Raw genomic sequence first — 22,236 nt, 5'->3', positions numbered from 1 at the left:
CCTGCCAGGTATCAAGTCTCCACGCACGCATGCAGGTATGAAGCCTCTTCAATTATCACATGAAGTAGGCTATCACATCAATCATCCTCAGTCCTCACATAAATCCCTTTCAGGTATCACATGAACCATCTTCATCAAACGAACCCTCTTCATCCCATGAATCATCTTCATCCCATGAATCATTTCATCACATAAACCCACTTCATCACATGAACCCTCTTCATCACATGAACCCTCTTCATCACATGAACCCCTCTTCATGGTTGACCTCCTGTCCGATGACCACTGAATACATTTTTACTGTTTTCATTTTGTAACGTATCATATGTTACCATATCTTCATAGCGGATTAAAAAGCGTAATATTTTCAAGTCTCATGATCATAGATTACTTATTTTTCTAAATCATGTGACTTCCCGTGGCCTGCAGCGTGTTCTCCTCCGCGTTGTTCCAGAGTCCTGACCGTAGGAAACAGTCCCGACTGCTTCAGGAGGTCTTCACCCCGTACCTGCGGATCAGCTCTGTGCAGAGCTCAAGCTTCTTGCACCAGAGCGCAGGCCGTGGTATGTCGGAGTACCCCTCTGTGTCCCCCCTCGGCCCCTCCTGGCCCCCTGCTCTGCTATATGTGGCACTGGAGCTGCTCAGGAAATCCAAGCCAAATGTTTTCCATATTAGTTCACCATTCTTTTCCTGGCCCCAACAGCCTCTGAGCCGGAGTGTGGGAGAGAGTGGGAGAGAGAGGCAGCAGAAACATACAAGGGCGTCTGGGTTCTGAGACACACTCACCAGCACAACCACACAACAACAAGCGACAACGGCAACGAGAGAAAGAACCAGAGGAACCGCAACACAGCCCCGACAGCAGGTCACAGTAAGGGGAGAGAGCGGGGAGCCGAGTGGGCGCGGAGGCTGTAGTTTGAAGACTTAAGGGCCAGGGTCGGACACCGAACATGGGCCGGGGGGAGAGGGGCTCGTCGGACGACAACAAGAAGGACAAGAGGCCCATCTTCCAGAAGAAGGAGGAGCGTCCCGAGGCGGCCGAGTCGCCCCCTTGCTGCGGCTGCCGCTTCCCCCTCCTGGTGGCGGCCCTGCAGTTGCTGCTGGGCCTGAGCACGGCCGTGGTGGCCTTCCTCACGCTGGCCGCCTGCGGCTCCCTCAGCGCCAGGGAGACCCCCCACTGGGCCGGGATCATCGTAAGCTCCTCCGTCCTCCTCCGTCCTCCTCCTCAACACATCGCCACACACGCTGTGATCTGTGTGTGTGTGTGTGTGTGTGTGTGTGTGTGTGTGTGTGTGTGTGTGTGTGCATGCGTGCGTGCGTGCGTGTGGAAATGCACAACCAATAGCCACGTAAAGGAAATTAGGCCTAGACTGACTGACTGGGTCTACGTGGTGGCTGGGTGAGGAGGTTGCATGGTAACTCTGTAGATCGCTGTTCAAGGGGACAGCTGGGAGAGTTTGGCTCCTCTGCTCCTTGTTTCATTCTGTTGGCTGTGTGCCTTTTCAAATAGCCGTCAACTCTCAGTCGCTTGAACCTACACTGCAGTCTGTGGTGTTGGCTCGATCTACTGAGTGTTTCAGACTTTCTTAGTGCGATAATCAAATCTGCTAAAAATCAACATAAAAAAAATAGTTACCAATTCATGCTCTTCACAAACAGCAGTGAGAGATTTGCTTCATACACTTGTGGACTTTATCTATACGATGCGATAATTATATGCTCCAGTTTTCTTCCGTGAAAATAAATAAAAACGTCGCACTCACAAATAAATATTTATATATTATATATACTATATCAACATGGATAAAACAAACCTGCAGAAACTGTAGTGGACTGAGATGCTCATGGGATTCAGAGGGAGAGTGACAGAGAACTCTTCTTACAGTCCAGGGCCGTAGAACAGAATGAAAGAGGGCACGGTGGTCACAAGACTCCAATTCCACCAGAGATAGAGGCGCGCGCGTGTGTTTGTGTGTGTGTGTGTGTGTGTGTGTGTGTGTGTGTGTGTGTGTGTGTGTGTGTGTGTGTTTGTGTGTGTGTGTGTGTGGGGGGGGTGGAAACAGAGACAGCATACCTTGTGTCTTACAATGAGTGTGCATATTATTCCACTGCAGAAGAAAACATCCCAGTTTGCCATGGTGTCCTAATGTAATCAGAGGACAATTTAACGCTCACTAGTCCTACTCCATTAGAGGCTTTAATGGTAGCAACAACATGTTACAGAGACGCCACAGTGGTCAATGAGAGAATGAACCTTCTGCTGCCTTGTGTACAGCTGTGTTTAACCTCCATGGTGGGCTTCGTCCTGTACTGCATCACCTACGTCCCGGAGGAGAGAACCACCAAGCAGTTCATCGCCAAGGTAACGGGGGACCGGTCAACGAATCACATGTGGCTCTGAGTTGAATGTTTATCAGGGTGGATGGCTGAAAAAAAAAGGAAAAACATATCTTGTACAGGACGCACCGGTTGGCTGCTTTGGTTTGCTATAGCGTTGGCATGACTACCGCCTCCATGTGTCTCTGCAGGGAGAGCCATCTAGATTTTGATCAGCCACCAGCGATAAGGCGCTTTTAAGCAATATATGTTTAATAAAGATTCCCTCTCGTCCAGACAGACTATCAGTACAGATGTCTATATGGGGCTTTAACGTGTCACCTTATTGGCTGTACAATGCGTGAAGATGCATTTGAAGACAGTTAATCGAAGCCCATTATTGTTTTTCATGGAGCCAAGTGGAAGCAGCAGGAAAGGTTTAGTAGTGATTAGCATACAGCCATTCAAACCCAAGTACCTTCACGAGGGCACTGTTCGATAAATAGATTAGAACTACCAAGTGTGCCTGTATTCCATTATCCCATTTTAAATGCCTCAAGAAGTCAGTCACACAGAGCTGGTCAGACAGCTATAGATTTAATATAGAACATTTCAGGAGCAGGTGGACGTTGAACCTACAACCCTTATGCAACAGTTACCCACGTGCAAAAGTACGTTTGCATACACAGCTTAGTCCGATTACAGCCGTAGTTCGACTATGCTCCTCAATCGGACAACTGCAGTTGTCCGATTGTGGCATTCGAGAAAGATGTTTTCTGTAGACAGCTGTCACTTCAGGTCCATATCATTTCTCCGACGCTCCATTGTTCCTACATCTAAATAACCCGAAAAATTCCTATTGGTCCTACAGACCACTAGTCCGATGTCCCTTTATTTAGAAAAAAAAAAAAAGAAACCCTCTGCTCCGACATCCCATTGTTCCGATCTAAAGGCTTTTGTTGGATCGACTCAATTCTTTTTTTTGTGTGGTCTATCGACACGTTTCAATGTTGTCGGCCATGTGTCTGCCTGGCATGGAGTCCGCATACGGTTCAATCTGGACTTCAGAGAGTCAAAGGCAAAGTTCCTTTCCCCCAATTCTTCCCATGACGAGATAACCCCCACCTCGAGTCTTTACTTGTCGTGGAAATACCGGAGAGTCAGAGAACCAGCCAAAGTCTTTAAGATTCATGATATCAGAGTAACCCCGTCAATTTGGCCGCAGCGCAATGAATGAATGAAGATCGTAAACACGTTGAAAGAAAAATACATTTATTTTGAACAGTGATCCAATTTAACAACCTCGTTGATGAGCAACATTTAGAAAAACATGTACTTTTAATTCAGCCTTGGGTGAAATCGAAGCCTAGCGTGTGCTTTCAACTGCACTGAATGCATGCGCGCTCCCGCGGCCGGGATACACTTCTTATAGGGCAGCATTACTCATTGCGCGGCTCGCAAGCCACATGCGGCTCGCCAAGCCTCTATTTGCGGCTCGCATGGCGGTAAAAATATACAGTGATATAATCATGCAGTGAATACAGATATTTAAAAAAACAATACAAACAATTATTTAAAAAATAAATCAACAGCGGCATTAAAAGGTGGAAATATAGCCTTGTCTAGAAAATATTTTTAAACTTGCTCGGCTCTACGCTGACAGCGGGGTTGCCAGATTGGCGGTTTTCCTTCATAACAAGAGAGAATGTGCTCTTTGGATGGACTTATTCTTATTAACTTATTCTTCAATAGCTTCCATGTTATGCGGCCCAGTGTCTCCACATTATTCCAGAAAATAGCACACAGTCACACAAGTCTTAATTTTCCTCTCAAAGTGCACCAGATTGATGCATTCCAGGTTAAAAGGTACCAAATTTTCTTCCGGTGGAGCATATCCCCGGACCCCGCTAAGGACCGGGTTACCTATTATTAAGGGAGGACATATTATTAAGCAGGCATACTTATTTATGACTGGATTTATAGCTTTTGATACTTTGCGGTAAAAATGGCTCTCCTGTCGACGTCGTCCTGTCAGTGCGGCTCTCCTGAAAAAAATAGTGAATACCACTGTTATAGGGGGTAACTACACAGAGTGGCAAAGTTACGCCCCTTCCGGTAGACCCCATGGGACCTATGAGATCGAAAAATATGAATGGGTTTCATTGGAGAGAAAGTAATTATCTTCTGGTCCCACTCTTTATATGCCCCGGATTACACATATGTTGTTTGTAGATTTAAATGATAATTTTTCATGCAAAGAGTTTGACCGTTTATTGTGCAATTGTTCAGTTAAAGGCTGTAGAGAAAACACAATGAGAAAGACTACATGTCTCGTCTGTGACGTCACGCTCCCTGCGACTGGCGTGGACAAGACCGACAATCTCCCCATCGGCATAACTGAAAGTCTCCACATGCCCCAACTTATAATGGTTTTCACCTCTTTCAATGCTTTTATCCTCCCCTTGGAAAAAAGTGGTGAAGTGTAGCAGAGAGATCGTAACGTGACGTATATCATTCGCGTCGAGAGCAGCGAGGAGCTGTCACAAAGCGGCCTCACACAAAACCTATCATTATCAAACTTCTTCACGAAAATGATTAGTTTCCTTTGCATGAAAAATTATCATTTAAATCCACAAACAACGTATGTTTAATCCAGGGCATATAAAGACTGGGACCAGAAAATAATTTTTCTCCATTGAAACCCATTCATATTTTTCGATCTCATAGGTCCCATGGACTCTACCGGAAAGGGCGTAACTTGGCCACTAACTGCACAACCACCTTTTTAAATAAATTGCAGTTTCTCGTTTTCCAACGGCGACAACAACACGACAATCGTCTCCTTCTACCTCGGGCTCACAGCCCCGGGAAAAATCATGAGCATGGGCAGAACGTACAATTCGATTACTTTGCAGTCACGTGACTACCATGGCTATCTGGAGGGCAACAGACGCCGACAAAATGGCGGCGGACAGTGGCCAGCCAGGGGGATTGCAGCCTTGCAGATTTCCAATACTACAATCAATCTACTATTTAAACCATAAATGCTCAAATTATATATCAAGAAAAGATAAACATACTCAGAACTTGTGATCCATACACAGCACCCGCTGTTGTGTTCATTGCTTTGAAGTTGGCAACGTCTCGACCAGACGTGGAGTTTGGAGATATTTACATTTATCTTGTAGAGAATCCGTCACCTTATACCGCACAAAAAATGAAAGCCTACAAAAGTAGGATAGCTAACTTTTTTCAAGAGTGGGTTGATTAATAACGTTGTTGTTCTTCTTCTTTTATATATTACCCAAGTATAGGCAACAATAAAACGTTCGGGTACACATATATTTTTATTTTCACATACGTTAAAGTAATTATCACCTACAAAACTAATCCTATATTGATGAAAGCCTCCCCCCCCGCTAACATTTAATAGGTCACGTTAGCCATCAATCTAAAGCCACAAATATTATCTGATCAATCTTTGTACATTAGATTATAATTCATAGATTACAAAACAAAAGGAGATCGTTAATACTTGGTAATAACATGGGAATGAATGAAACGCGCATGCGCATTTAAAGGTCAGCGTTTACAGGAAGTGCGTCATTATTGCGCATCTAGGACCCCGAGTCGATCTGGCAGCCGAGTCAATCTGGTACCCACACCGGCAGAGGGAGGGTTATTTTCATTTTGAAATAATCGTAATTATAATATGCAATTAAACAATATATATATTACTTTTGGCAAATTATAATCTTATAGACAATAATACAGTTTTTCTCCTTTTCGGATCCGGTAAAAACATAACCCCGGCTTCACTCCTCGGCAGTTAAAACATCCAATCGCACAGCAACTATCTGGCATATCGTTTTCACCTCAAAATACCAACTTTCGTTCGTATGGTATAACTGGCGACGTCCTTGCAGATCCTTGATTAGGTTACTAAGATAAAAGTGAATAAAAGTGAAAAAAAAAAAAAAAAGGTTACTAAATTGCTAGAGAACGTTGTTCTTGCGCGCCAGCCAATCTTCGTGACGTCACGTGCAAAGTATATGCAGGATTAATGCGACTATCAATCAAATAATCTAGGGGTCTTAATCCGACTATGAGAAACCCGATTAGATTCTATTTTAGTCCGACTAAGGAGTATACATCCGCATGTATAGACCTTAACTCCTCTCCGCTTGCGGAGAAAAAATGAGAAATCCTAATGACATCAGGCCCATTGTAGACCCCAGCCACCCAAACTCTGGGTTTTCTGATGAAATCCGAAAGGAAGTTAGGAGTGCGAAAGAGGGCCTACTAGGGCCTAAAACCAAGGTCCGCATTGGAGCATGGAACGTCCAAACCATGTTCGAGACCACCAAGACAGCACAAGCCCTCAGTGAGATGAAAAAGGTACCACCTGTGCATCCTGGGGGTAAGTGAGAGTCACTGGACCGGCTCCGGTCGTCAAGTCCTGCATGATGGGTCTGTCATCCTCCGTTCTGGCCACGAGGACAACCACACACATGGTGTAGCCATCTTTATCTCCAAGGAGAAGGCCAAAACCTTGCTGGAGTGGGAACCAGTAAGGGAAGGACTGATCCGAGTACGCCTCAGCTCAAAGTACTGTAAACTCACCATCTTACCGTGCTATGCACCAACCAACGAGGCTGAGGAGGTCAGAGAAGACAGGAATGAACAACTGCAAATGGCAGTTTCAAAGGTACCCCAACATGACGTTCTTCTCCTAACTGGTGACATGAATGCCAAAGCGGGAACCAACAATTCCAACAACGAGAGGGCAATGGGCAGGCATGGATTGTGGCAAAAGAAACAACAATGGTGAACGCCTTATAGATTTCTGCATGAACAACCACCTGGTCATCGGCGGTACCATCTTCCCCCACAAGCACATCCATAAGCTCACATGGCAGTCACCTGATGGTAGGACCATCAACCAAATCGACCACATCATCATTAATGGTAAATGGCGCAGGTCACTGCAAGATGTTAGAGCTTACCGGGGTGCAGATGCCTATAGGCGACCACCTGCTAATCGCTGTGGTGGTCGATGTCAACACACAGTTCATCTCAAAGCAACACATGATCATCGCTTGCGTCCTTCCACAAGCAGTGTTCAACAATCATCAGATGTGCGTTGTGTGACATTAGGATTAAATAGAAGGCTAATTGTGTTTGGTGCAATGGGGATTGTGTAATTGCATAAATTCCCGCTAGTCTTTTGAATTTGTCACACGCAGGGGGTTATGGGGTCAGACTAGGGCTCAGGTCGGGTCCAATCAGCGGTCTGCTGGGCTACACAACTAAACAATGGGATTGAACACGTCAATGTTATTACACAAATTTCACGACTTCATTAAGCAGGAAGAGGGTGTTGGGGGTATGGGCTTGTAGAAGAGCAGATACTGAGTCCTCCCTTTGATCACTCCCAGGCCATCAGCCTACTGAGTAACCATTCCTCCCCTCAGCTGCTCTACCTGATCCTGTGCGCCGTGGGCCTGGTCGTCTCCGTGCTGGTCATAGCGTTCGCCGGCCACCACTACGCCCAGGCCAGCAGCCTGCACTGCAGGCAGGCGGGCCAGGACGACTGCGTGTGCACCCTGGACCCCGAGGACCCCATCGCCCGCACCTTCACCTACCAGGGGGTGGGCGAGTGTGCGTTGGTCACGGGGACGCTCCCAGCCTACTTCCTGGTCCAGATCGTGCTGAACCTGCTGCAGGCGGTGGTCTGCGTGGCCGGGACCTTCGTCATGTGGAAGCACCGCTACCAGGTCTTCTTCTCTGGCCTGCAGGCCGGCTCCTCTGACGCCCAGCAGTGGCAGAAGGTCTAACGTCCTGCCGTGGATGGGATGAGGGTGGATTCTAAAGGGAAAGGGAGGGGCTACAGGAAATGCCCCCTTAGAGTTTATATGGGGGGGGGGGGTCCCCTTGGAGCTGGTTTAATGCTTTTTGGTTTGGATTGAGTTGTATTTTACTACAGGGGGAATTGGAGCAATGCTTTAGTATATCAGTAGCTTTGATACCGTTGCATATATTGAAGCTCACCTTTACAGGAGAAAGGATGAAAACAATCGTGTAAATAAAGCCCCTTTTTGTGAAATATCATGGCTATTGTTTTTTTTTTTACATCAAAAAGGGATAGCGGATGGTATTTAATATGTTCAATAATATACCATAAATAGGCTTCATCTTCCACGTATAAAACTGTTTGTCTGTTTTTAACGACACAACTAGTGATGGCTTGTGAACTTTCTCTGTTCAACCGACCCTCATGATGAATAGATAGATATGTCAATGTTTTCAATCTCAATGTTATTATCTTCACTGTTATCTTACTTGTGTTGAAAGTAAGTCAGCCTGTAGTTTGAGGAGCATTCACATCACAACAGCTCTGCATCTCCTGCTCACGTTCAATTGAGAGGTGCTGGGTGGGACGGAGAGGGTGCCATGGCTTTGAACAGTGTGACACAGCTCACCAAAGAAACATCACAACAACTGGGAACCCTAACCCTGTAAACATAACCCCGACGGCGCCTGCCCGGGTTCGAGCTCGGTTTCATGAGCTCCAGAGGCTGCATTCAGAAGACTCCTGAAGCCGGTTTGCTGTTGGAGGGGTTCTGTGTCAAAGGGCAAAGAGGACTCTGAGTTCACAGGGGGGTGGAGTTTAGGAAGGGGTACCCAGACTGGCAGCCAGACTGTTCTGCTCACACACACATTCACCCCAGGTTTATTCAAACAAGCAGAAGTTGGATGCGATCAAATGAGATATTCAGCTTTCGGACCCATCTAGAGACCCCCGTCTAGAGACCCATGTCTAGAGACCCCCATGACCAGTCTAGAGACCAGCCAAGAGACGCCCATCTAGAGACCCCCACGTTTAAAGACCCGTCAAGAGACCCCCAAGCCCAATCTAGAGACGCCCGTCTAGAGACCCCCGAGACCCGTCTAGACACCCCCGGGACCATTCTAGAGGCTAGTCTAGAGACCCCCGTCTAGAGTCCGTCTCTCCGCTCTGTGCATTCACATTGCTGGACTCATGAGATGTTCCACATCTACTTTAGAGTTCAGGAAGGTACTTGAATGAAGTGGAACTCGGGGCCTATGTCGTTGTCTAAGAACTGACAACGTGCTCGCTTGTTCATGACGAAGAGAAGGGCATGTGTGACCTGCATTTACAACAGACAACATTTGTGCTGGGATGTGCGAGTGGTCTCTGCTAAAGGTGAGGTGTGACACGCTGCCACACGGCGTGGCTCCACACAGCGGTGGATGTGTTTCCTGTTGGCTGCAGGGGTGGAGCGACGGCGAATCATGTGACCTTTGAGTCTCACAGTCAGACACTGGAAGTCACATGCCAGCTGTCACAAGGGGAACTTACTATTCACGCACGCACGCACGCACGCACACACACACAGGAAGGAAAACCTTTGTCCTTTAAATGTACCTGGACTTTTCAACCAGGACGCTATTTTCATATAAGTTGACATCATTTTAGGTGTAGGATTTTGTTTGTCCCTCTAGGTCTCGTTTCACTGCTCTCTTCCAGCAACAAGTCAACCCTTGAAAGTATGTACCAATCTCATCCACACTTGAAAGTAAGTACCAGGATCATATAAAACTAACCCCAGAAAAAGAACAAGACCATCCTCGTTCTTGTCTGAGAAGAACAAGACCAATATTGTTCTCTTCCGTTTGTTAGCATGCTGAACATGACTCAATACAAAAAGGTTAACTTAACCTTAAGTAATCGCGGCTAATAGGTAATAAATGGGAGAAAGTCATTTGAGGTTATTTGCATTATTAACAAAACAGGCAAAGGCAGCCTAATCTCATAATGTACAGACAAACTTTTGTTTTGTTGTCGTTCTCCAAGCACTAATTGGACAAGTAGTTTTGTATGTCAAATGTTTTCTTTATTACAATAGAGCATCAGAGAACATAAAAACAGACTATGATATACTTTGCTCTACAGAAGGCAACATGGGCTAACTAAGCTATTTGGCTGTGCAAGATTCCACCATGTCTCTGGGCAGAAGAACATCAGGTTGATGTACACCAGATGAGCAAACAAAGCATTTCATCTTTACAGTATCGCTCTTCACAAGGATGTCTGCTGTAATTAAGAACACAAAATCCCACCGTTTGTACCAACTATTTGATTTACCACAGAAAGTCCTTTCAAGTAAGTTCCACACATGATAAGTTACTTTAATGCATATGTTCAGGCATTTCATATGCTTTGTAAAAGTCTATAAAAAGTAAAATAAATTGGTTCAGTAAAGGCATCATGATCATCTCCAGTTTTTTGTTAAACATCTGTATTCATTATTATTATTATTTAAAAAAGTCAACTCCCAAACAGAAGAGACAGATTGTTAATTTTAAAGCGCAAGGCAGAATACTAAAGACAAACACATAACACTCTTTTTGATAAAATCCTCAAACTCCCGTTTAATCTCCATTTTCCACAACTTATCAGCATCTCAGCATCCTGACGCCAAGCACTTATAAAGGCATACAGACAGGACAGACAGACAGACAGGGCAGACGGACAGCCAGACAGACAGACAGACCAGGCGGACGAGCGGTCGTCTCAGTCAGCCAGGGACTACTCAGGATCCTCCCTCGTGGAAGGCTGCTGGAACAGGACCAGTCACCTTAACCCCTGCCTGGACAACTTAATGACTCCCTCGACCTCTTAACCCCCCTCTGGACCCCTTAACCCCCCTCTGGACCCCTTAACCCCCCTGGCCCACCAACACACTGACAGATGTGTCTGCACCATGGGGCTCACTTGCCGAGAAGTATGAGAGGGATCAGAGTGTTTCCGTGCCACTCCTGCGGTCTTGAACGCATCTCAAAACACGTTGAATGAATGAATGTTCACACCAGCGCCCCTGAGGCACATCTCACATACGTTAGTTCCGGGTGCACGTAAAAAGTATTTGTTGGGTCAGTGGTTGCTGACCCCTTGCACGAGAGAGGTCACAATGTAGGTTTACGCCTGGCTGCAACATAACCTGGGCTTTGTCTACAAGTCAACCTCCACTGTAGGCCGAGCCAGACCAGGGTCTAAAGTTGTGCCTTCCTCCGTGGCCTTGCCCCCTTCGCCCCCTCAGTGGGCCGGGATGTGGTGATGATGGTTGTTGTTGGTGCCCTGAGGAGGGCCCAGGAAGCCCAGCCTCTGCTTGTTCTTCCTCTGTTCGGTCATCTGTGGAGGTAGAGGGAGAGGATCAAGTCCATTCAATCAATCAATCCATTTGGATTAACCCACACCCACACCCACACACAGGTCCTAAAGCAACCATTAGTGTTCTGCTAAGCAGCCAGATGGCAATATTATCCCACCACGCCTCCCCAGAACCTCTCCCCCAGAAGAACCCCTCCCTGGAACCCCTCCCACAAAGGAACCCCTCCCCCAGAGGAACCCCTCCCTGGAACCCCTCCCACAGAGGAACATCCATCTGCTCTTCATCTAGCAGCCATCTTGGTTCCAAACGCTAGCTTAGTGGGGAACTGAAGGCAGAAGCTCAGCTAGCGATAAGCCAAGATGGTGGATCCGGTGGAACCAGAAGAGGTTTACCTACTGGGGCTGTGGGGCCTCACTGCTGTACCGCAGTCTTATGGGCATGTGATGGTCACACTCTGGAGAACTCCTGTTTGCTAGTTTTGTTTTGCTGCACTTCCATGTAAAAAAGGGAACAACAATTGGTGTGTGACTGGAATCACATGCAGGAAAGGCAGGTGACGCCTCGTGTTACTGCAGGGAGAAAGAAATACGCAAGTCATCCAAAACAACCCTGCAGTCACTATAGCCCTCTAGTTACTATACTCCTGAGAGCCAGTCGAGAGGAGCGGCGCTGTAGGGGCAATATGTTCACCCTTTACTTAAAGATTTGAAAGAGATTCAAAAGGTCTGTGAGGAAGACCTACTAAGAGGGTAGCACAGTACTAAAAGAAACCGCCTCACTAAAGGAACCAACTCACTAAAGGAAACCAACTCACTAAAGGAAACCAACTCACTAAAGGAACCCAACTCACTAAAGGAACCAACTCACTAAAGGAAACCAACTCACTAAAGGAAACCACCTCACTAAAGGAAACCACCTCACTAAAGGAAACCAACTCACTAAAGGAAACCACCTCACTAAAGGAACCCAACTCACTAAAGGAACCCAACTCACTAAAGGAACCAACTCACTAAAGGAAACCAACTCACTAAAGGAAACCAACTCACTAAAGGAAACCGCCTCACTAAAGGAAACCGCCTCACTAAAGGAACCCAACTCACTAAAGGAACCAACTCACTAAAGGAAACCAACTCACTAAAGGAAACCAACTCACTAAAGGAAACCGCCTCACAAAAGGAAACCAACTCACTAAAGGAAACCAACTCACTAAAGGAAACCGCCTCACTAAAGGAAACCAACTCACTAAAGGAAACCGCCTCACTAAAGGAAACCAACTCACTAAAGGAAACCACCTCACTAAAGGAAACCAACTCACTAAAGGAAAACAACTCACTGAAGGAACCCAACTCACTAAAGGAACCCAACTCACTAAAGGAACCAACTCACTAAATGAAACCAACTCACTAAAGGAAACCAACTCACTAAAGGAAACCGCCTCACTAAAGGAAACCAACTCACTAAAGGAAACCAACTCACTAAAGGAAACCAACTCACTAAAGGAAACCGCCTCACAAAAGGAAACCAACTCACTAAAGGAAACCGCCTCACTAAAGGAAACCAACTCACTAAAGGAAACCGCCTCACTAAAGGAAACGAACTCACTAAAGGAAACCAACTCACTAAAGGAAACCACCTCACTAAAGGAAACCAACTCACTAAAGGAAAACAACTCACTAAAGGAAACCGCCTCACTAAAGGAAACCAACTCACTAAAGGAAACCAACTCACTAAAGGAAACCAACTCACTAAAGGAAACCAGCTCACTAAAGGAAACCAACCCAGTTACATTTTGTCCAGGGGAGGTCCTAATTTTAACCAGCTGACTTGGCACCTTATGCATCATCTCCCATTCTGCAGATCCTTTGCAGCCGTTGTAGGCGGTGCTAAGAGGGTTCCTCTGAGGGCGTCTACCTGCTCCTTGAGCTCCGACAGCTGCCCTGAGAGCTGCAGCACCAGGGTGATGGTCCCAGCCAGCTTCTCCTGCAGGCCGCGCATCTCGTTCTGCTCCCCGTCGCTTTCACTGCTCACCAGGGACATGGCTCGCATCCGTGGGAACCAATCCAGGTTGTTCTCCTTGGAAGACACAAGAGGATGAAGACACACATCCAAACACATACACCTAAAACACACACACACCTAAACACATACTCCAAAAGCGCAAGCAGATCTGGCATCACAGTGGCATTTCCAGGTGGGGGTGGTGTGTCTGGGTTGGGGTTCCATGTCTAGTTGGGGGGGGCACATCTCCCCAGAAAATGGTACAGGCCAGTGCTACTAAATCTAGAGGATTTTAATATAATCCAAAGAGGACCCAGTTGTGTTTTAACTCAACCACGCCACACAATGTTTTATGGTGCACATCTCAATGGCCTGGTTTGTGTTTTGTGTTAGTGGTCTTGTGCCCCTCCTGGTGCCCGTCCTAAGCAGACCGACCCCAGCATGCACCGTTTCACAAGGAGGATGGATAAACGCACTCCGAGTGGGGAGGGGAACGGCGTAAATACACTAGGAGCTTCTAGTGGAGATCGGTGAGCAAACATCTTAATGTTTATTGTCTCTTCGTGGTAGCATTGTTATTGAAGGACAATTCATTTATTCACATCAATTGAAGAATTAGAGCAGCGTAAAAATAGAAGAATATCCAGGGCAGCTGTCCTCCCAGATATAGACAATTACTACAATTACACACTAATACTAAACACAGACGCTTCCACTAACACCCACTCGGAGAACCGTGAGTCATGATCGGACTGAAGGAGGAAACAAAGGCAGGAACAGGAGAGAGCCTAAAGACCCTTTACATGCAGAAATATGATCAAATAATACTCCATAAGCATGGCTTCCCATCCTCTCTCCCAGTACATCTCCTGGAGAGTCACCCAGGTGGACCGGCCCCGTGGACCGGCCCTATGTACAACAGACGGACGCACAGACCTGCTGTTATTACATAACAGCAGGTCTGTGCGTCCGTCTGTTTTTATCCCAGCGTGGGTGTTGCCCGCATCTGCACAGACATGTTTGAGCCACCATACATATTTGGTTGGAGATATATTATATATAGAGGTATTCCCCTGTGTGTTACTGTGTGTGTTAACGTCAATGTGGTTCTAGTTTGAGGCAGACACGGCGCTGGCCTGGACTGTGAAGTGAGGATGTTTTGTAATCAGTGGTCTGGGAGGGGAAGCAGAATAGGAAGGGGCTCAACCAGCACGTCTCCCATACAAAACTGGACAGGCTACGCGTGCGTGTGCGTGCGTGCGCTATGGCACAACATTTTCTTTCCTGTAGGGCAGACTACATCTGCAGTGTGATGGCAGAGGACACAGGGAGCCTGAGGACCACTTGTTTTAAAAAAGTCTCAACATCGCGGCCCCTGTGTACGTTAGGCTCCTGGACAACAGGGGCCCACGGGGCCGGGGCCTGTGTACGTTAGGCTCCTGGACAACAGGGGCCCACGGGGCGGGGGCCTGTGTACGTTAGGCTCCTGGACAACAGGGGCCCACGGGGCCGGGGCCTGTGTACGTGAGCTACGGAGGCAAATAAGAGAAGAACCTGGCTTTTGGAAGCGAGCAAATAAGAAATGAAAGGAGGAGACCTATCAATAGCTCTCAGGGGCCGCAACTTCTCTTCGGAGGGGCCTGCTAAAACTTAAGGGCAAATGAAGAAAATGAATGAAGGAGAAAATTGTAGTTTAAAACCATGACTCTGCTCCTACAGCGTTCACACAACAGGCCCGCCTGAGTCTGCCTCTTTGTGTATGTGTTAGCTCCAGGGCAAGGCGACGCACCACAAAAACCAAACAGGATGGCCAATGGATCTCTGTTTCCCTGGACCATTACTGATGGATTAAGATGAATACGCAGAAACATTCTGACAGACCATTCTGTCACTTCCCAACCCCCAGGCATCAGTTGACTTGAGGAAGAAGTGGATGATAAGGGCCATGACAAGGGGGGGTCTGTGATCCTGGGTCAGGGGGCAATTCGCCACACAGATCACATAATGCTCCTGCATGATCGCTAGCCTGTACACGGGTCAGCCACCACCACCACCACGTCTGCTGACTGCTCAAGGGATACAAGGGTCTCTCTCACACACACACACACACACACACACACACACACACACGTTTCTGTCTAGGTGTGTCTGTCTAGATGTATCTGTCTGTCTATAAAAAGGGCCCAAGTCTTCTCAAACAAACACACCATCTTCTCTGTCTGAAACCATTCTATAATGGAGGAGTGGAGAAGCAATGGAGGTTTAATAAGAGACAGACCGAGGGACAGACGCTATATCAGGCTGTTCTTTCAGTAGACACGGTGCTCCCATGCTCAATACTAATGCTTCATTAACAGACTCTGGAGCAGTCTTAAGGCAAGAGGACAGCCTGGAGGCAGAGGGGGCAGTGTGAGTGTCGTTCGCAGCATTGAGAAATAAAACGGCATGGAGGGAACTCATCTCTGCATCCGCAAATTAGTGCAGCGAAGACTAAAGATAAAGACTACAGATACTCTCACTGGAAGAAGCGATGCCTCTTTAGCTTTCCTTCTCGAGACACAAACAGTGTTGTGCAGTGTGTTACATAAGCCTAATCGCACTCTGTGTGCCAATAAATAATAAGGACTTTGTTTAGGCTAAAGTCGCAGCCCTGAAGGTTAGCATTTCCCAGCTGCAATGAATCGTGTAGAGAGAAAGACTGTTATGATCTGAGCTGAATACAAAAACATTACTACAACGACTTACAAACCACGGAATCTCTCGGAGGAGGAGGAGGAGAGTGGATTGCACATGATGTGGCTTAGGCCCATCTATGTTTGTGTGTGCACATACATGAGAGAATGTGCAGGAGACAGGGGGAGGGACAGAGGGAGTGACAGGGCACCTGGCCAGGCAATGCAGAGCTATTAGTCGGCTCCCTGGAAAGGTTTAGCAGTACCTGCTTGCCATGTAGATCTATCATCACACACGCATGCATCTGAACACACACACAAACCCACAGACCAAGTACGCTTTGAGGTCGATCTTCCAGCCACACACACGTTTATGGAGTGTGTGTCTGTGTGTTTGCACATGCATCTCTCTGCCTCATACAAATAGTTTCCATCCGTCTCGTTTCCACCTGGACAGTGCGTCATGAACCCCGGTGGTGCAGCTCAGGCAGAGCGTCTGACGTGTGGCTCGTTGAGCGCTCAATGGGAAGCATTTCACTGAATTACTTTAATGATATGAATCAAATACACTTTGACTTCATTCGTTCGGGATCTCATTGGCTAGAGCATCTCCACAACATCTGTATTTCCGAGGTCAGGTGGAACAGTTTGATTTAATTAAGACGTTGTTAAGGCTGGAGTCTGAAGGACTTCTGGCCCTAGCCTACTGCAGGTCAGACGATCACTCCCTGTCGTCAGGGTGTGGCCCGCTCTCACAGCCCCTGTAACAAACCTGTTCACGACTGGTCCGTGTGTTTACAGTCCAAACAACCAAATATCTAAATGTCTCTATCGTGTATCTCTAGCATCTCCAACAGAAGGCCACAACACCCACCGCAGGCTCACCAGTCATAACATGCATATGATGTGGGACCAAGTAATGCATGGTCACATCTACTACTGAAGTGAACACGCATGCGGGCTGAATTGTAGCTCAGTCGTGAATATCCCGACATGTTCCACTGCAACTATACATGACACGATATGAAGTGTAAAGTAGTCCTTCTTCTCTCAGGTGTTGATACCATGATGGACACTAGCTGTAAACAACACCATGACGTCTTTAGGGAAACCTCCTTCACGTTCCTTTAGCCTCGCTGGCTGTCCCCACCTCCCATGCAGCTGTAATGTTACATTGTTCTGATAATGTAATATCACAGGAATCAGGATGTGATACTCGGAAGAGTTAGAATGTAGTGTGCATAAGTACCTTAAGCATATAGAACCACCTTGATGTCTAACACACAAACACCAGGGAGAGCCAGCAATCCATAAAGGGGCCACCAACATAGTGTACACCTCAGTCTGCGTGCGTGTGTGCGTGCGTGCGTACCCTGAGGGCCCCTCCGGGCCCCTCCCCCCGGCCCCGGGGCCACTGACCTTGATCATGTGCGCCACGTAGCTCTCGGGGCCCGTGTACTCGGTGGGGTCCTTGACGCGCACCAGGACCAGGAAGTAGAGGTAGTGCCACATGTTGTGCTCCGCCTTGATGTGCTCCTCGAACGACACCGTCTTGTTGTCAAACTTGTCCCGCTCCAGGCCTGGGGGACCAAGGAGAGGATCAGAGGACCAGAGGAGAGGACCAGAGGACCAGGGGACCAGAGGACCAGGGGACTAGAGGACCAGGGGACCAGAGGACCAGAGGACCAGAGGACCAGAGGACCAGAGGACCAGAGGACCAGGGGACCAGAGGACCAGAGGACCAGAGGACCAGAGGACCAGGGGACCAGAGGAGAGGCCCAGAGGACCAGAGGAGAGGACCAGAGGACCAGAGGACCAGAGGACCAGGGGACCAGAGGACCAGAGGACCAGAGGAGAGGACCAGAGGACCAGGGGACCAGAGGAGAGGCCCAGAGGACCAGAGGAGAGGACCAGAGGACCAGAGGACCAGAGGACCAGGGGACCAGAGGACCAGAGGACCAGAGGACCAGGGGACCAGAGGACCAGAGGACCAGAGGAGAGGACCAGAGGACCAGAGGACCAGAGGACCAGAGGAGAGGCCCAGAGGACCAGAGGACCAGAGGAGAGGCCCAGAGGACCAGAGGAGAGGCCCAGAGGACCAGAGGACCAGGGGACCAGAGGACCAGAGGACCAGGGGACCAGAGGACCAGAGGACCAGAGGAGAGGACCAGAGGACCAGAGGACCAGAGGACCAGAGGAGAGGCCCAGAGGACCAGAGGACCAGAGGAGAGGCCCAGAGGACCAGAGGACCAGAGGAGAGGCCCAGAGGACCAGAGGACCAGAGGACCAGAGGAGAGGACCAGAGGACCAGAGGACCAGAGGACCAGAGGACCAGAGGACCAGAGGACCAGGGGAGAGGACCAGAGGACCAGAGGACCAGGGGACAAGAGGAGAGGACCAGAGGACCAGAGGACCAGGGGAGAGGACCAGAGGACCAGAGGACCAGGGGACCAGAGGACCAGAGGACCAGAGGACCAGGGGACCAGAGGACCAGAGGACCAGGGGACCAGAGGACCAGAGGACCAGAGGACCAGAGGACCAGAGGACCAGAGGAGAGGATCAGAGGACCAGAGGAGAGGACCAGAGGACCAGAGGACCAGAGGAGAGGACCAGAGGACCAGAGGTCCAGGGGACCAGGGGACCAGAGGACCAGAGGACCAGAGGACCAGAGGACAGGACCAGAGGACCAGGGGACCAGAGGACCAGGGGACCAGGGGACCAGAGGACCAGAGGACCAGAGGATCAGAGGACCAGGGGACCAGAGGACCAGAGGACCAGAGGACCAGGGGACCAGAGGACCAGAGGACCAGAGGACCAGAGGACCAGAGGACCGGGGAGAGGATCAGAGGAGAGGACCAGAGGACCAGAGGAGAGGACCAGAGGACCAGAGGACCAGGGGACCAGAGGACCAGAGGACCAGAGGACCAGAGGGCCTGGACCCAGAGGAGAGGACCAGAGGACCAGAGGACCAGAGGACCAGAGGGCCTGGACCCAGAGGAGAGGACCAGAGGACCAGAGGAACAGAGGACCAGAGGACCAGAGGACCAGAGGACCAGAGGACCAGAGGGCCTGGACCCAGAGGAGAGGACCAGAGGACCAGAGGACCAGGACCAAGAGGACCAGAGGAGAGGACCAGAGGACCAGAGGACCAGAGGACCAGAGGACCAGGGGAGCAGAGGACCAGAGGACCAGAGGACAAGAGGAGAGGACCAGAGGACCAGAGGACAAGAGGAGAGGACCAGAGGACCAGAGGACCAGAGGACCAGAGGACCAGGGGAGAGGACCAGGGGAGAGGACCAGAGGACCAGAGGACCAGAGGACCAGAGGACCAGAGGACCAGGACCAAGAGGACCAGAGGAGGGGACCACCAGGGGTCCTCACCAGGGGAGAGGACCAGAGGACCAGAGGACCAGAGGACCAGGGGACCAGAGGACCAGAGGACCAGAGGACCAGGGGACCAGAGGACCAGAGGAGAATTAGAATGCATATTGTGATTATGATGATTCTCATCATTCTTCCACAAGCAGGGAGGTAAATGCATGCCTTTGTTGGGGCTTTTCCAAGAGGGGTGAACACGAGGGATGAACGGTTCACTAAACTTGCGGTACGAAAGTAGTCTTGTGTTACAGTTCGCTACGGTTTTAATACTTTGAAAAAATAAATGCCAATTGGCTGTTGTACAATAAACTAAAATAAAACAAAGCCAGGATAGCTTTCCTGCACATGGAAAGATAAGAAAAACAATGGTTCTGCTTTATAACATAACATATAAAACACACCTTCAACCAGGAATAGATCAGCAGCATATGGTAAATTAAGCAGTGCAACAAAATAGGACCACTAGAAGTGATGAGTCTGTTAACATGAAGCCAGTGAGCCTGGGCTCTTTGTCTCTGTCTGATGAGGATACGGACAATATAAGCTTTATTATAATCTAAGCTTCATTGGAGCAGTATCCAACCCCCGTTGACGAGTCATTAAAATCGAAAGATTTGCTATAAAAAAGGATGAAAGTCTGTGAGCCGTTATTCTTCATGGATCAACTGGCAACGTGCAGCATGTGTGAGCATGTTACCCCAGCATTTTAAATAGAACAGATTATTACAACTCACTAATGATATCAGCTAAGAATCCCCTTGGTTGCGACAACCATACAGAAGGCTAACAGGCGGTTGCTTTAAAGTGATCCCAGTGGCCACAAACTGAGCATGCTCCCTCAGTCTCGCCGTTTCAAGCAAGTATGTTCTGCTTGCCACACTCGTGGGTGTCAATGGCTAAAAGACCTCATAACAACAGAACACCTTGAGAGAACGTCATCACTGACAACCTGATGATCGAGATGAGGGCAATCTAAGAGGCAAAATAACATGACAATGAAGACGTGGACTGAACTACAACCAATTACAAAGACCAACCAATGATAGATTCTTTGATTATTTATGTATTTTGGGCAAGACGTTTATCTTTACATGTCTAACGGCAGCACAAACGACATAATAACATGATTAGTTAAAAGAAATTAAATTGGTCCAACAGTATATCGTCTGTTAACAGTTGAACGGTTCATTGTTCACATCCAAGTAAGTTTGGACCCTGAGGTCTGACGTCATCATTGATAAGGTTTGAGCTCATTAATAAAGGTTTGACCTCATCATTGATAAGGTTTGACCTCCCCATTGATACGTTTTGACCTCCCCATTGATAAGGTTTGACCTCCCTATTGATAAGGTTTGACCTCCCCATTGATAAGGTTTGACCTCCCCATTGATAAGGTTTGACCTCATCATTGATAAGGTTTGACCTCCCCATTGATAAGGTTTGACCTCCCCATTGATAAGGTTTGACCTCCCCATTGATAAGGTTTGACCTCCCTATTGATAAGGTTTGACCTCATCATTGATAAGGTTTGACCTCATTGATAAGGTTTGACCTCCCCATTGATAAGGTTTGACCTCCCCATTGATAAGGTTTGACCTCCCCATTGATAAGGTTTGACCTCATCATTGATAAGGTTTGACCTCCCCATTGATAAGGTTTGACCTCCCCATTGATAAGGTTTGACCTCCCCATTGATAAGGTTTGACCTCCCTATTGATAAGGTTTGACCTCCCCATTGATAAGGTTTGACCTCCCCATTGATAAGGTTTGACCTCATCATTGATAAGGTTTGAACTCATCATTGATAAGGTTTGACCTCATCATTGATAAGGTTTGACCTCCCCATTGATAAGGTTTGACCTCCCCATTGATAAGGTTTGAACTCATCATTGATAAGGTTTGAACTCATCATTGATAAGGTTTGACCTCATCATTGATAAGGTTTGACCTCATCATTGATAAGGTTTGACCTCCCCATTGATAAGGTTTGACCTCCCCATTGATAAGGTTTGACCTCATTGATAAGGTTTAACCTCCCCATTGATAAGGTTTGACCTCCCCATTGATAAGGTTTGACCTCCCCATTGATAAGGTTTGACCTCCCCATTGATAAGGTTTGACCTCATCATTGATAAGGTTTGACCTCATCATTGATAAGGTTTGAACTCATTGATAAGGTTTGACCTCATTGATAAGGTTTGATACGTTATGTGAACAGGTCATGGTCGTGTGTCTCGGTCAACGCACCACAGATGAAGCAGGTTGTCTTGAGGATCTCCTCCTTGCGCTGCTTCTCGCTCCTCAGGTCAGCGAATGTGTCGATGATCACGCCGAAGATGAGGTTGAGGACGATGATGATGACGATGAAGAAGAAGAGCAGGTCGTACACCACGCGGGCGGCAAACAGTGGCTCCTGGAGGAGGTGGGAGGAGGACAGTATCTACATACTGCTGCGATAGGAAAGGGCTTCATTACTGGGACACTTTGCCCTTTTACAGGTTTACTCTGTTATGTTGAGGCAGAGGGATATAAGAATATAAAAATACAAAACACCAAAACAAACTAATGTTGAATAAAAACTATATTTAAAGGAGAGAGGTTAAGGTGCTCAAAGGATTGGCTAGAAATGTTTTCACACTCACCATTTCATAAAATCCACCGCCTCATTCGCCAAT

The 22,236-nt window shown here is 48.0% G+C and overlaps 2 protein-coding genes across 4 annotated transcripts in view; one reads left to right on the top strand and one right to left on the bottom strand.

The window, feature by feature from the left end:
• Positions 1–703: 703 nt before the first annotated feature.
• On the top strand, positions 704–22,003 carry sspn (sarcospan (Kras oncogene-associated gene)). Of its 2 annotated transcripts, XR_013812102.1 has the most exons (4): positions 704–1,193; positions 2,276–2,362; positions 17,762–19,714; positions 21,867–22,003. XR_013812102.1 is itself a non-coding variant. In XM_079743467.1 (3 exons), the coding sequence occupies exons 1-3, from the start codon at positions 951–953 to the stop codon at positions 8,151–8,153; spliced, it is 693 nt and encodes a 230-aa protein (XP_079599593.1). In that variant the 5' UTR covers positions 704–950; the 3' UTR covers positions 8,154–8,352. The 2 variants fall into 2 exon arrangements, 1 of the variants encoding a protein (XP_079599593.1); XM_079743467.1 differs by lacking the exons at positions 17,762–19,714; positions 21,867–22,003 and adding an exon at positions 7,791–8,352.
• The window catches only part of itpr2 (inositol 1,4,5-trisphosphate receptor, type 2), a 71,715-nt gene continuing 60,548 nt past the window's right edge, over positions 11,070–22,236 (bottom strand). For both annotated transcript variants that reach the window (XM_079743465.1, XM_079743466.1), the window contains exons 54-57: positions 21,809–21,974; positions 17,603–17,763; positions 13,425–13,586; positions 11,070–11,533 (exon numbers count right to left, since the gene is read on the bottom strand). In XM_079743465.1, coding sequence (XP_079599591.1) covers positions 11,438–11,533; positions 13,425–13,586; positions 17,603–17,763; positions 21,809–21,974 — 585 coding nt within the window. In that variant the 3' untranslated portion in view covers positions 11,070–11,437. The remainder of the gene's footprint in view (positions 11,534–13,424; positions 13,587–17,602; positions 17,764–21,808; positions 21,975–22,236) is intronic.

This window comes from Pollachius pollachius (assembly GCF_949987615.1).
Source record: "Pollachius pollachius genome assembly, chromosome: 9".
NCBI classification, from domain to species: Eukaryota; Metazoa; Chordata; class Actinopteri; order Gadiformes; family Gadidae; genus Pollachius; species Pollachius pollachius.
Note: the sequence above shows the minus strand (reverse complement) of the source record. Positions and strands in the feature narration are given on the sequence as shown.

Coding starts and splice junctions, on each gene's coding strand:
- sspn (XM_079743467.1), top strand. CDS start 951: ATGGGCCGGGGGGAGAGGGGCTCGTCGGACGACAACAAGAAGGACAAG. Junction 1,194..2,275: donor CCCACTGGGCCGGGATCATC/GTAAGCTCCTCC, acceptor CCTTGTGTACAG/CTGTGTTTAACCTCCATGGT. Junction 2,363..7,790: donor CCAAGCAGTTCATCGCCAAG/GTAACGGGGGAC, acceptor TCCTCCCCTCAG/CTGCTCTACCTGATCCTGTG.